General features: G+C 41.4%; 1 protein-coding gene across 1 annotated transcript in view; it reads right to left on the bottom strand.

The window, feature by feature from the left end:
* Positions 1-15,533, bottom strand: part of TMEFF2 (transmembrane protein with EGF like and two follistatin like domains 2) — a 293,002-nt gene that overhangs the window by 57,027 nt on the left and 220,442 nt on the right. Inside the window, exons 6-7 of the mRNA XM_075528996.1 lie at positions 929-1,077; positions 168-227 (exon numbers count right to left, since the gene is read on the bottom strand). Coding sequence (XP_075385111.1) covers positions 168-227; positions 929-1,077 — 209 coding nt within the window. The remainder of the gene's footprint in view (positions 1-167; positions 228-928; positions 1,078-15,533) is intronic.

The following is a 15,533-nucleotide window of genomic DNA, read 5'->3' as shown; positions in this document are numbered from 1 at the left end:
TATTCATGGTTTTGGTTGAGAATATGGCTTATCTGCATAATCTGTTCTTGCAGTTTTTAGTTGAGAATATGGCTTACCTGCATAATCTGTTCTTGCAGTTTTTAGTTGAGAATATGGCTTACCTGCATAATCTGTTCTTGCAGTTTTTAGTTGAGAATATGGCTTACCTGCATAATCTGTTCTTGCATAATGCCCGTCTTCAGACTTAGTAGTTGTAGTTGTGTTATCTGGGTTGAAACATGACAACAGCAATAAAGATTGATTAGCTGTTTTCAGAGAGCGAACTTCATTTTACCTCCTACAATATGCTCAAAGCAATTATGGAATTCGAACAGCGATAGTTCCACCCGATCTTTATACAAGGACAGACTTGCACTTTTGATTTCCAGCCGAAGGCAAATACCAGTGCTTGTTAAAATGTGGGATGAGGAAAATGTTTGCAATTATAACTGAGGTAAATGATTTAAAAGAATTAACTCAAAATATGTGGGGTTATTTTCTGAGCAAAAAATGAAATGAAATGTTCTAACACATCTTTGTTTTGATGTGTCAAGTTCAAAAATGAACTTGAAATATTTTAATACATGAAATAAAGTGATTTGCTTTTAATTTCAGAGTTGTACAGTAAATACTGATATTCTTTGCTAAAAATTATTTCAATTTTCTTCTTTCCTCTGCAAGGATAACGTCGTCTGTTGAATGTTGCCTTCTCTGTTCCGAAGGCAAATATATGGAAAAGAAACTAGGAACTGGTGCTGTATCTCCTATATAAGGGACACAAACGCTACAGCAGACTCGGTAGTTTTCATAGAAACCAGAACTGTCTTTCAGAAATGAAAAAAGCTGCCTAATAAGGAATTGTTTTCACTTTCATTTCTGCAGAAAGACTGAAACCATTCTTTGAAATGAATTTTGGCATAAACATTACCTTGACATCGACCCAAAGACATGACTTCAATTTTCTCCTGTTTCTGACACGACGCTTCTTTGATCTGACATGCATTATCATAAGATTTCCCATCAGAAGCACAGAGGGGATTGAAGTTGGTTTGAGAGCAGTCAATGTTGCACACACACCTAAAGGGAGAGAGAGGAAATAAAAATGTAACACCAATCGTGCTGTTAACACATTATACTTAAACCACAAAGTGAAAGACTTGCAAGGTCAGCAAAATGCAAGTTGGCAAAATTGAGTCATATTGTTCCAGGGAATTTTTTCCCCTTTTCTCCCGGAAATGCGAAGCATCTGAGTACTAATAGGAAGTACTTCAAACGACTGCACAATAGATACAAAATGAAAAGGAGAAACTCAGAAAATGATCACCAGTTAATCTCTGCCACCAGAACTTTAAAAACATGTGCATAAAACTTCCATGCGGAGACCTGCAGAATTTGAATAGTCCCAGGCAGCCATGTAACCCACCTTCTGAATTACCTTAAAGGAGATCTTCCCGTGCTATGCATTTTACAAAGAAGCAGAGTAGGATTCAGAGGACAAGTGAAAGAGAGCAAATATGTGTGGATTATTTGGAATCCAAGAAGTAGTTTTCACTTCTTCATGAATATAGAAATGCGTTTCAAATATGAAAAACAGAATTTTCAATGATCTATAATACAGTTGGGGTCCCAAAGCTCTTTAAGCATTAAATTAAAGCTCGAGATTCCTCCCCTGAGATATAGTCATACTCATGCAAATAACTGCGTAAAATTTCTGGGCTTTCATGGGTCTTTGAAATATATCCAATGGACCTCATTTCCAAATATGCAGTATTCTCTTTCTTCTTCTACTTTTAATACAATAAAAACAAGTTGATTTGCTGTTCATGCCTTTCAGTATATTTTGTATAATCTGAAAAATTTTCTAGGAGTTAGTAAAAATTGGGTGATCTCAAATACAAGAATTAGATATTTTAGTATAAATGTGCATTTTTCCTATGTTCATCTAATACTACGTATTTTGCTACAATTTGTTACTGAGAATATTGTGTTGTTTTGCATGTGTGTGTGTGCACATGCAAACATGCTTTAGAAAATAAATGTTTCAAATGGAGGAAAAGACTAGGTATTCATTTTTACATAAAATTTTAGTTATATATATTACTTTTTAAAATAGATTTTATGCTCCTCTTACTTTGTGCTGGGCTTAAAATATAATAACAACAATAACAACCAGTTTACTATTTACTAGTGCTTTAACATGCATTGCTGTGTTCAATCTTCACAACAGTCGTTCATAGGCCATAAGCAACGAGTAAATGGTAGAAACAGACACTTCTCTCGACCGACATTCTGGGTGTGGTCCTTTGGGCCACAGAGTGTCTTTGCTGACTCACAGAAGTTGTGCATTAGGATCTCATCAGGTTCTGAATTTCCTTAAATAAATTCTTACTGTGTTATTTATTTTCCAGAGAAGGTAGAGAATGGGTATGATTCAGAGGAGATTTAAGAGCTCAGGAACTCTGGGGTTTGTGTCTAGAATTCCATATTGCTTAGCAGTCAGCCTAGCACCAGACTCGCTGCCTGAGAACCACGACTTGATTGTAATAGGGTGTTGAGTGAGGGAGTAAGCGTTCCTCGACAGCCGGCCTTCTCAGAGCGTTGTTTTGTATCAGAATTCCGTCTAGTGCATTTTAAAATTCCAGTAGAAAATGTGCTAATGTGCCTTCAAAAATTGAAGAGAGCTACTTGAGTTAACACTTGGTTATTTTTACACTCACCTATTTAAGCACGGATAGCTAAGGCAAATGGTCACCACATCTAAGTACGTAGTCACTTAAGACGTTCCGGAGAGGCAGCGCTACCTCTGTGGTGATGTTGCCCTTTGTCCATAGCTCCTGGGGACATTCAATTGCTACCACAAATGATTTCTGCTGTAAAGCTCTGAGCTCAAGAGCTGTTTGCCGTTTCATCCAATTTAACAGTTCAATCACTTTAAGAGGAGTTGTGAAGTCATCACCACAATCAATTTCAGAACCGGTTCTTCTTTCTTGTGCTCATTGCAGTTAGCTCCCCATTTCCCGTCAGCCTCCCCCAACCCAGCCCCAGTGACTGCTTCTATAGCGCTATCTATCCTGGGTTTCATATGCAGACAATCATACAAGAAAGCTGAACAAAACAGCAACAAAATGAAACGGACAAACTTCAATAGAAAGAATGCAGCAAATATTACAACGGAAACAACTTTAAAGTGGGTCAAAAGTGAGGTCAAATGCAAAGGTGTTGCACTTCAACCTAGCTGCCTCTTGCACAATCCGTTTTTCCAGGTTCGCTGTCTGATAGCGAAGTTACTGGAGGACCCCGCAAATGGATTTGGGGGTTTTACTTCATGCATAGTCTTTAGCAAAGTGGGTGCTCGCAGTTTAAACACTGATACCATTTCTTTCCTAAGGTTTGAATTTTTAAATTTACAATCCTTGGATCATACAAGTTGGTGTGCTTCTCTCACGTGGACTTAGTTGATGCCTCATTTATAAGGTTATTGGTTTGAAGGCAAGTCGCGAAGACCGCAACGCTACGCTTTCTGGTAGTTGAGCACCATCTGATTTCTTCACCACACTTTGCATGCATCTCTTAGGCGATCCTTTTCATAAGAACAAAAATTGAGTACAGCCATGTCATAAGAACGAATTGTTCTTAGAGTAGGGCTATGACTAAGTATAAACCCCAAATCTATTGATAGATCTATGGTTTATATATAACTCTGGTTCACCTTAGAGAAACATTGCAATTATTTTATAATAGCGAACATTACAAATTCTTTGCAGGGGGCATAGATAATTCTATTGATAGGATCTTTAATTTTGCCAATGGTATCGAATTTGAAACACTGTTGAGAAAAGGAAAATATACCTGCATAGGTCAGGGTTTCAGACTGCAATACATGAATTATTCACTTCTACAGATGAAAAACTTAAGTGGCTGCACACTACTTACCCAAACAATAAGGGTTAGTGATAGTGCAAAACTTTCAATAATATTTATTCACAAAGGCAGCACAATGCCTACTCTCTAGTACATGCAATATAAAAGCAAAGAAAGCATGAAAATAGTAAATACATGTCGTCCTGAATGACCATTCATTGGACCCCCCTTAAAGCAAGTGCTCTGAACAAGAGTCCAGCCACCACTAATTCTAGGTACCCCTGAGAGAGCAGGCATCGGTTGCCTCTCCCACGAGGCCACTCCAGCTCTCAGGCCAAGGGAGCACATCAGTTCCTTAAATCTGCGAGAGGTGAGTGTAAGGCAAAGCACAGCTCGTTTAATGAGGTATCCAAAGTGGATCCTCCTGGTGTGGCCTCTGAAGGATGCTTCACACCTCAACCGGACAGGGTCTCACATCCCAGTCATCTGTAGCACACAGCCTGGGTCAACAAGGACCGGAGAGGAACTAGCTGAAGAGAGTTCAATTAGGAATATGAGTATTATTAAACATTCTTTTCCTCAATGGCAGGCCACTCCTCCTAATTTATGTAATTATCTTTTCCAAGACACATACGCCTACCACCCCAGCACCTCTTGACTTAAATTCAGGGTAAAGTTTGCTAACAACTCTAGCAGAAGTGTTTGTTGATTTGGGATGAGCTTAGAACAATGTTGTCTGGCAGCAACTGCTTGCTCTCCTCCCTTTTGCCCTTCTTGAGAGACTGACCCTGGCTGAGGTGAGACCTACCCTGTGAAAGTGACTTTTACGATGAAATACAAGCAAGGAGGAGAGTTATTGTCTGTGGACACTAGGCAACCTTACTACCTTGCTGCTGGGAGACAAGATTTGGAGACTGCATGACCTGAGAGCAGAAGCCTACTTTTGCTTCGGTCTTTATCTTACAGTAGTGGACTCATAAAAGAGTTTTCCTTTGTGATTGCATAATGACTTGACTTGCATAATGGCTTCCACTATGTCTTGAGGTGTTTCACGTTTTTATCACTGTTTTTTAGGGATACAATGCATGTACTGAATTTTCAGTGCATGTACTGAATTTTCGCTGTCGATTCTTCTACTGATAGGTATTGGGTACTTGTTCTATCTTGATGTTACTGTGAATTTTGCTACAGTAAACATGGGGACCTAGGTTTCTTGGGGGTCCAGGTCCAGCAGAGGGTTTGCTAGGTTGAAAGGTATTTCTATTCCCACTTGTTTCAGGGAGCACAGTATCACTTTCCACAAGAGTTTTACAAGGAGCTGCCTATTTGTTCAAAGAGCTTTTGATTCTTTTTTGTATGCATTTGAATAAAAGACGTTGTGCAACAGTCTTGTTATCCATACAGTTTGTATTAAATAATGGGTGACCGTTTGGGTTAAAAAAGTAGTGTATATTTCAGAACATTTACATAATATTTTTTGAAAGGCGACAGAGAAAAACTGATGAATTCGGCGTGCCTGTAGGAGGTACACTGGAGAAACTGTGGAATAGGAGTAGGAGGAACCTTTTTAATTCAAAAATTAAAATAAAATCTAATTTGTATCATGATTTAAAAGATATTTATAATGACTGAGGTTTATTGATCTTCGTAAAAGGCGCACCTGTGAAAACCAGTAGAAACCCATTGTTTTTGAAGTGACACTGAACACTGGTGGGAAATTCCTTTCCCTAAATGTGGTTCCTTTTGACTTCAAGGCAGCTCAAATCTTGACTGTTTACTGCTTTAATCAAATCTAGACGCTACCTCTTAAAAAGAATTAAAATGACTGCCACTGAGTCAACTAACTCAGAGTGACCCCTTGGGTCAGAATGCAGCTGCTCCTCTGGGTTTGCGAGGTTGTACATCTTTCCAAGAGCAGAAAGCCCCATCATTGTCCTGTGGAGCGTCTGACGGATTTGAGTGACTGACCAGGCAATTAGTAGCCCAACACATGACACAATATGCTGCTCAGGTTCAACTTCCTTTAATGCTTTCTAAATATATGCTTTTCTTTTTGATTCAATACATTTTGTAGAGCACATCTGCCCTGAAAATACCTCATTTAAGTTTTAGATTGCTGCTTCATGAATGTTGATTGAGGGACTTAAAATGAGATCTTTGATACTTCAATCTTTTTTTCTGTTTATCATGATCGTATGCCATGTTCCAATTGTAAGTATTTTGGTTTCTATACATTGGGTTGTAAATGATAAGGGATGGCTGTACTCTCTGATCTTCATCAATAACTACTTTAATTCCTCTCCACCTTCAGCAAGCTAAATTGTGTCACCTGAATATCACAGGTTGCTAATCCAATCCTGATGCCTAGTGCTTCTTTGCATAGTCCAAAACTTGAATTATTTGCTTGCATACAAAATTTATCAGTATGGTGAAAGGATATGATACATTCCCTGATTTTAAATCCTTCAGAATTGGATAGCCTAGTCTTTCTTGCTAGTCTCCTCTTTCTAGTCTGGAAACTGTTGAAACCTATTCACCACCATGGAGGCAGCTACTATTTGCTATTCTGGTGACGTAGCTTACAATGTCACAGAAGCCAGCAAGTAAGCTCAGTGCAACCGACAGTCAGATCAGTACTGGTGCAGTCCTTAAACCAGAAACCCAAACAAGCCCCTTTCCATCGAGTGGACTCTGACATATCACAGAACGATTCCTCTAGATTTCTGGGACTGTAAGTTGTTACGGGAGCAGTAAGCCTCCTCTTTCTTCCTTGGAGCAGCTGGTGGATTCGAAGTGCTGGCCTTGCAGTTAGCAGCTGGCCAAGTAACCCGTTATGCATCAGCGCTGTCAAATTGGCCCCAGCCCTCAGAGACGCAGGCACAATGGGGCACAGGACAGATAGCACAGGAGTGGTGCTGTGTGATCCCCACAAACAGTTCAGAACTGAATGTGGCAGTTCATAGATTGTTTGTTAGCTGATTTTCAGAAGTAGATTACCAGCCCATTCTTCCTAGTCTCTCTTAGTCACTCCACTGAAAGCTATTAAGCAGCACAACAAGCAATCTTTTACTAAGTACTGGTAGTGGTTAAAATACACTGGGTAGAAAATGAACCTGGGTCTCCTACATGGAGGGCAATGATTCAACCACTGACCTGTCACTGCCCCCAAGTAAGCCAAATTGCCAAGGGAAACACTTGCTGAGCATATAGTACAAACACTCCTGTTCTGATTGGCGGCTTTCTTTTGTAGCTTGAGTTCTGTTTGCTGAAGTGTCTCAACGTCCCCACTGCCAACATCTTTCCCTCTTTCCTCTTCTCTCCTAGCATGACACACACAGGCCTTCCCTCAAGGTTTGCTTCATCCGGGGGGTGGGGGGATCCCTGTTTCCTGCATCCTTAATCAAAAACATTCAGGGAATAAGTGAATGAAAATGAAAAATAACTGGATCAATAAGGGAAATGTTGTGGAATTTGACACCTTCACTCCCATCTCAAAGAGACAAATGGGTTCCCCACATTGAAGTGATTATCCTTGTGCTGTATGTGAGCACTGTGGGAGGATGGCTTACAGTTGCCTAAATCTCACTTAGATCGTCCAACTCTCCCCTTTGCCCTCTCTCATCTATGGGAGCCCCGGTGGTACACGGGTCACGCTGCACCGCGATTCTCATAGCAGTCTGAAACCACAGCAGCTCCACATGCGAAAGACTGGGCTTTCCACTCCGGTAACAGCTGTAGTCTTGAAATCCACAGGGAGTCGCTATGAGCCAACATTGACTCCATGTCTGTCAGTAGCCCCTCCACTCCCATTGCCTTGTGTATATTAATTAGTGCAGGATTGAAAACATTTCTTTATGAATCTCAGCAATAATTGAAAATGGAATGTTTCTGGAGAAATCTTTTCTTTTTCCCCCCAAAATCTTAATAGGCAAAGGAATTTTCAAGGATTTATTTAAATTGCTTAAAATGCATGCAGCTCAAGGGAGGGAAACCTAACGAGCTCACTGAGGATCCTTCCTTTAGATGTTTACACAAGAACCGCACACCATGTGGGTAGGATCATTATTTACTATGTTTTGTTCATCTAAGCCTTTTAAATGTAATTCATTTGAAAACAAAAACAACATTTTAAAAAATGCACACTTAGGGTTCCACGGTCATGGCTCGACTGCTGTGGGCAGTGGCAGTCGTCCTGGTCACTCCCACAAAACTCAAGACTGCTCATGTACCTCTCATAATGACACCCGAGTGACTAATCCAATACACATATTAGCAATCCTTTTACACTCTTAGAGAAAAAAATACGTTGCCCTCATTATCCCACCAAAAAAGGGGGGCCACTGGTGGCAAGGTTATCAGTTCAAATCCACCAGCTACTTGGTGGGAGGCAGGTGAGGTAAACATTTACAGCCTCAGAAACCCAAAGTGGCATTTCTATACCTCGTGTGGGTCATTATGCGTTGGAATCAATTGATTGGCAGATTTTTAAAAATAAAATGATTATATCAGTACAATAACATAGGATAGCGACAGAGAGTAGTTAATTATCATGCCAACTATTACATGTCCTTACTGAGATAAAATATGCAACTGAACCCGAGGGTCAGATAATAATCATAGCAATAAAGCAATAATAGTAGTGTACTTAATGACAGTGTCTGCCACGGTGTTATGTGCTTCGTATGTACTTAGTTCTGTCATTCTTGCCGCATCCTGATGAGGTAGCTACTTTATCATGTCCATGTGACAGATCAGAGAGTGGAGGTGCTAAGAAGGAACATGTGAACGAAGGAGCCTAATTCCCACTCCAGATACATCTCCACACAAGATCGGCCCCTCGCTGGATCTATTAAGGCATGCCAAGAGCACGCTGGATGCATGGCATGTGGAAAACAAGGCCATTTCTATTGTTTGAATATGACCCATGACTTCATCAATGTAAATCTCCCAAATGGTAGGCTCTGCCTTTCCGAACAATCCCAGCTTTTCGTTTCTTTCGGAAGTGTTAGTGACTATCAGTTTTAAGATATTCCGAACAAATATTTGGTATTAGGCTGAGTCAACTGATTTACGAGTAGCCCAAATACATTGTTAAAAATCATCTATCTTCAAATTAAATTTTATTTAAATTTAGTTCCAGGTAAAAAACCCACATAGACCATAGACAATTCTACTAAAAATGCAATATTATAAGGCAGTAGTAAGGTATTTTTGCTGAATTGCCATTTCAGAACTTCATAAATGACTAGAGTTTTCCAAAGTTCAGATTCATAGGATAGAAGAGTTTTGCATGTTAATGCAAGTGAACAAAGATCCTTTGCATGTGCACGTGGATGCTTGCATGCATGTGAAAGTGTTTGATGTAACTGCGCCCTTCCCCTTCGTGATGTATCCATTTAAACGCCTTTATCTTTACTTCTCTGCAACCTTCTCAAAGACAAGGCATCTTATTGTCCTTTAAGATTCTGGTATTCAATACAGTGCTTCTGAGCAGGCCTTCAATTCATGTTGAAGGCACTTATGAGTGAAGAGTGGGATGCAGCCCGGAAGGAATGAAAGGCCCAGCCATTGTGCTTGATACAGCACCAGGCGACATCATCAGGGGTATATTCAAGAACCTCTCACTTCACTGTGCTGCTTGGCATGTGGCGTCTCTAAGGAAGGAGACAGAGGCTCCTGAAAGACTAGGGTCACCTGCCTCCCTTTGTGTTCATGAAGACAAAGGACGGAGAGCACCGGCTGTAGTAGCCTCACTGGCATCCAAGGCCCGCTGTGAAAAGATGATTTTCCCAGCCAGGTGACTTCTACTACTCTGCTATTCCAAGGTGGTTTTGACACCAACATAATTTGGCCATGGTCCAGACTTGTCTGTTTTCAAATCATTGAAAACTATAAAGCTCTGTCTGATAAAGAGGTGAGAGAATTAGCATATAGCATAATAGTGAAATTGCAGGTCATTCTGTGCTTTAGCAGTTTATGTAAATTAATCCAGAGTTTTTCTTTCTACAGAAATGAAAGGCGGAGATTTTTAAAAACAGAAACTGTCCTTACTTCGTTGTTTTTGGCAAATAATTACATTATTATTCATTCTGAAAGGAGTAACTTGTTAATTATAGCATGTCACAAGTGTTTTATACGAGCCAGGAATCTGTAAGGCTGAGGGTTGCATGCATGCCGTTTTAAAGGTTTTTGTGTTTTCTTTTCTTTTCCAGCTAGCTCAGTCTTTTGACATCTTGACACTGCGATTATATGGATCTCTTTTCTTCTAAGATACAAAGAAAAGGAATCAGTCCTGTTTGAAAATAATAATTTCAGGGGTCTCTATGTAGAAATACATGAAACACCCTCCAAGGAAAATTAAAATTGACTGAAATCCTTAGCTCCCTGAATTACAAGAAAGAAGAGAAATATTTAACAATTTTAAAAGACTGGCTGGTGAACTGAAGAGGCTCAATTACAGGAAGCAAAAGGCGGCATGTAAGACAACTCACACACATTTATGATTATCTCCTGCACATCTAGGGGGCTTGACACTAATTTACTTCCCCGACTCATTGGAAATGGTTCTTCCCACAGCGATGGGTAATGAGTTAAGTAAACCTTTCCTGTGTGCTGAGGGAGGCCAAGGAGCGACTGCTGCAGAGGGAGGAGACCAGCCCTGCCAGGGAGCAAATTACTTATTCATGTGTCTGGTGTGTGGCTGCCCTCTCATTTCACGACACTTCCTTTCATCTATGAAACATGCCCGCCACTTACTTCTCTTCCAAAGTCCTTGAATCTGTGTCCACACTGAATCTTGATCATAAAAAGCCTCCTCATCACGGTAAAGCACCCAAGTACCCACCAGTGAGGTTGGCTTTGCATGGTGGTTATGAAAGTTGACTGTGGTTTCCCTTGAACCCGTATATCTCTGGCGCTCTTATGCAGACCACCTCTGGCCTGGCCAAGGCAAGGGGTCAGAGCTGCTGTCTCTGCTACCTATCAGAACTGCAATGGGTTAGCTTCATTACATTAATAACAGATGTTGCTCCAGTCAGGGCTCTGTGAGAGCTTAAGCCTACTTACCTAATTACCTCTCGCCTCACTTCTTTTGCTGGAACTTAACAGACAAACCTCTAATCTGTAGAAAGAAGACTAAAGTGCCTGGCTCATGGTCAGGTAAAAGATGTGAACATGTTCATAAACTAAAATCCTGAATGCAAAAGGTGGAAAACGACCATCCAGGAAGGAGCTTCATAAAATTCCTTTCAACAACATAGGTAAGCTTGGGTTTTTCTTTTTTCATTTGTGGTGGAGGAAATCATAGTTTGAAACCCGAGGTCAGCGCTTTCCAGTCAGTGTTGACTCACGCGCTTTGGAGGAGGTGTCCACTGACAACATGATGCCTCGTTTGAAACCTAGGAAAGGAATAAAGCTCTACCCATAGCTATTTCCTGGGCTGAATTCAGTTTTTTTAACAATGGCCAGGCTTTTCCTGTACCTGGGAAAAGCGTAGCTGCCATTAAAATTCACCTCTCTCTAAGGAGGCCAAGCACAGGTGTGGGTTCTATTAACTAAGGAGGATCGTGTGAGGCCTGAGATCTACTCATTGAAACAAGTTTAGGATAATAGGCAAACAGCTGAACACCTGTTCGTTTATCTTCTCTTGGGTGGTGCCAAAACTCTAACAAGAATGGCAAAACTAAACCATTTCCTGTCAAGTGGATTCTGACTCATGGTGACACAGGAGAAGCGTTCTTCATAGGGTTTTTAATGGATATGTTCTTGGGAAGTAGATGACAAGGCCTTTATTTAAAGATATATCTGGGTGAACTTGCACTTCCAATGTTTTTATTAGCAGGCAAGTGCTTTAATTATTTGCACACCCCTTGATTTTCAACTTCCAAATACTAGAGTTACAGACTGAGCAAGAGAAGTTTGCTGGGGAAGAGAGCGATGGCTGTGCATTGATCGATGCCTAATGAAATAAAGGCATAGGGCAAATGCGAATGGAACTCACCTCTGGTAGCCAACCTGTGCTTAATTTAGGCCTTCTTATTTACCAGTTGCATGGCTTTGGATGAGTTACTTAAGGTTGAGTCTTAGAATCCTTACCTGTGATATTAAGATAGTAACTCAGGATTGTGGGGATTAAATGATATGACATATATACACCGCTATAAGAGTTCCTGAGAAATTGCGATTACCCAATAAATCTTGGTTATAATTAAATTCTGGTCAGTGGCTCCTGACCCTGGTTAGGGAATTAGATAATTTGTGGAATATTTCAAAAATACAGATGGTTGTTACCCAATACAGAACATTTGCTATAGAGGGCTGTTCTGAGCCCACAAGAGCAATGTTAGCACGATGGATGAGCATTTGGCTACTAATCATAAGGTCAAAAGTACAAACCCACCAGCCACTCCATAGGATGAAGATAAGGCTGTCAGTTCCCTTGAAGAGCTACAGTTTCAGGAACCCTATACAAGACCCTATACAGATTTGACTCAATGGCAGTGAGTTTGGTTTGGATTATTTTGGGGGCGTGACTCATATAATGATCTAAAACAAACCAAAAAAAGTTCTGGTGGTATAATGGTTACGAGTTGGGCTGCAATCCAAGTGGTAGGCAGTTGGAAACCACAGCAGCTCTGTGGTAGACAGACTGGGCTCTCTCCTGCTGCCAACAGCTACTGCCAGGTCGTCAAGTCCAACACATAGCAGCAGCCCTCCAGGGCAAAGTGCTTCTGAGACTACAAATATGTTAGGAACAGAAAGACTCACCATTTGCCCTGGAAGGGCTGATGGGTTTGAACTGCCGTTCTGGGGTTAGCAGACGAATGCCTAACCCACACTGTCTACATTCTGGAAGTTTAAAAAAATGCTGTGGGTGCTTCTGATGTCCAGCTATGGTTGTGTTGCTGTGGATCAGATATCATTTCTCACCCATCTAAGATTGTCTTAGCGATTCCCCAAAGGTAGCTTATGTAAGAATCACCCATGGGGCTAAAGTACAAATCCTGTTTCTTCTACCTCATCATGAGAAACTCTAATGCGACAGGTCTGGAGGTGGACTTAGAGATCAGTGTTTAGGCAAGTTCCTTAGCTCTGTCTCACGCAGCGGATCACCTGTTGAGAAACCACAGCTACTCCGCTCCACTCAATCATTTCCAAGTCCCCTCTTCATTCTGCTTTCAGAAAGGTAATATTCTTTCATAATGTACAGAATCCCAGAGCAGCTTTTCTTCACGTGCAACCTGTTTCTAGTGACAGGCATGTGGTGGCAGGGCCAGGTGTTTCAACACATGGATTGGAAAACATCGACGCATTGATCCCCAAACATCAGCAGAATGGATTTGGAGGGAGCCCAAACTCAGTGGTGAGAAAAGAGTGGAAGCCATGGAGAGTCAGTACCAGGTCCCTAGCTCCAACTTCCACACAACCCTTGATAATGCTCACAAGCTGGGCGGAGGAGGGGGAGGAGGATTTAGACTGACTGAGAAGGGTGGTAGAACGAATGGCCTGGGGAAATGCCCTTTGCTGGAGGCTGGCTGCAATTCGATCATTCTGATTGGAATGAACATTCCCTATGGGAAGTGGCGGCCCACAACCCTCTAGACAGATTGTAAAGGGCCTCCATTCCAGTCCAAGGAGTCTGCCTTTATCTTCTAGGCAATTGGGGAGTCCTGAATGCTTTTTGAGCACAGGGTGATAGGAAGGTCAACATGATGGAAGGGGCGCTTTAGGAAGGTTGCGCTGGCAGTGGTGTGCAGGCGGGGGTACCTAGGGACCAGCCAGCCCATTGCCATAAGCTTGAGACTAGGGAAGAAAGCATTAACTCCTGGGGAGAATCAATAGGGCTCAGGGGCCGACACTTGGAGGCTATGGCGGTGAAGTTCTGCTGCACACAATGTCACCGCAACGCATTTCCTGCTTGACTCTTTCCTGCCGTTTCCCTGACCGACCGGTCTTGCCTTCCAGATAGGAAATGGATTCGCAGAGCAGCCAAGCTCCGGGATGCAGCTGTGTGTTGGACTCAGGAAGACCTACTTTCCTCTTAGGAAACATCTCCTTTCTTTGCCACCGGGACAGGGACACGGCGGGCCATTCTATTATGGAAGTGATAACGTGGGAGAATGTTTAGCGACTCTCATGGGAGTCCCAGTCTGCCTGATTCCAGGTTTGATTTACAATGATCGAACTCCAGCCCCGGCAACAGCAGAGTCTTAGTAAACAGCCCCCGCCTTAGTGAGCAAAGTACTTTACCAGGTACTTCCTACCTCTACGTCCTTTTTTCCCTGTAGCACCATAATACAGTTAGAGCAGAGATTTAACTGGGGACTAAGTTTCATGTGTCACAACCATGCTTTTCTCTTGATTGATGATATGTCTTTTAGAAGAAATGCATTTCGATCTTAAAATAATCAAAGGAGGCAGTTCTGACTCAGACATTTTTAAAAAGTACCAGGAAGCAAAATCTCTCATGACTGCCATAGGTGTGCTCTTGCACATGAGATTAGGAAGCACATTCAATGGCCAAGGGTGACACTGTGGTGACTGAGAAATGTGGTCGTTCTGACTGGATGGGTCTTAATAAACACAACAGTCACCAAGCATGAAGACTCCAGAATGCAGAGATGGAGGGAAAACAATGAAAGAAAAACTGAGAAGAAAGTCTCATTTGACCAGGGATAGCCGACGTTCTTTATGCTCATGTTCTCTCACAGATACGCGGCACTTCAACCCTTCAGCAGAGCTTTGGGATTCACACACACACTTTAGGCACAGCGGCTTCACGTTTGTATTTTACGACTGGCCCTCTGGTATGCTGGCATTTGATAAAAGGTTTCCAAGAGTCAAAATGTACAAGCATCATTACAGTCTAGGTTTTCTGCAAAACTGCACTTTAACAGCAGATATAAGAAAGAGCTAGGTAAATGAAATGATCTTCATTTTAGGAAAATCACCGCTTTGAAAATATGGTCTAATCCATTGTTCAGGAGGTTTTCATTTATCTTGCTTTGCTAAGGCATTTATTTTCAATAGGGAAACTATTAATTTCTTTCAGAGAAAACAGGTGGTTTCACCTGGGATCTGGCACACCTCCTGGATCAGACGGTGGCGGCTGCAGTCCTGGTTCTGTTTCTCTTTGTTCTTTGCCTCTCAGGAAGCGGAGAGCTAAGCAGCGAGGGTGCGTGTCTGTATGTGTTCACATTGAAGGATACATGGGTATAACAAAGTCTGTACAAGATGAAATAGATTTTATTGTTTCTGCGATATTGAGGAAAACAAGATAAAAATGTTAGTTGTATCGCTTCTGCTTGGAATTAATACTTACTATTAATTAGTATCTCTCTCTAAGGAGCTCTGATGACCAGTGGTTCAAGCCTACTACTGGTCTGAGGGAGAAAGATGAAGTTTTTGTTCCTGTAGGGATTTACAGTCTCAGACACCCTATATTTATGAGTCAAAACTGAGTTATCAGTTGTTTTTCTTTTTTGTTTGTTTTTTTGTTACTTATTTCCTTAATGATGCCCAGAACATGTTATGCTGCTATAACTGAATATGAAAACAAAGCAAAGCATTGGCAATAACTAACTGCATTCGTGAAAGTTCGTATCAAATGACCCCGTCTTCATGATTGCACCATTTTTTTGCTATCATAACAGCTTTCAGGTCCATTGAATTTT

The sequence above is a fragment of the Tenrec ecaudatus genome, chromosome 13 (assembly GCF_050624435.1).
Source record: "Tenrec ecaudatus isolate mTenEca1 chromosome 13, mTenEca1.hap1, whole genome shotgun sequence".
Classification (NCBI taxonomy): domain Eukaryota; kingdom Metazoa; phylum Chordata; class Mammalia; order Afrosoricida; family Tenrecidae; genus Tenrec; species Tenrec ecaudatus.
The sequence above is the reverse complement of the archived record's forward strand: the minus strand, read 5'-3'. Positions and strand labels throughout refer to the sequence as shown.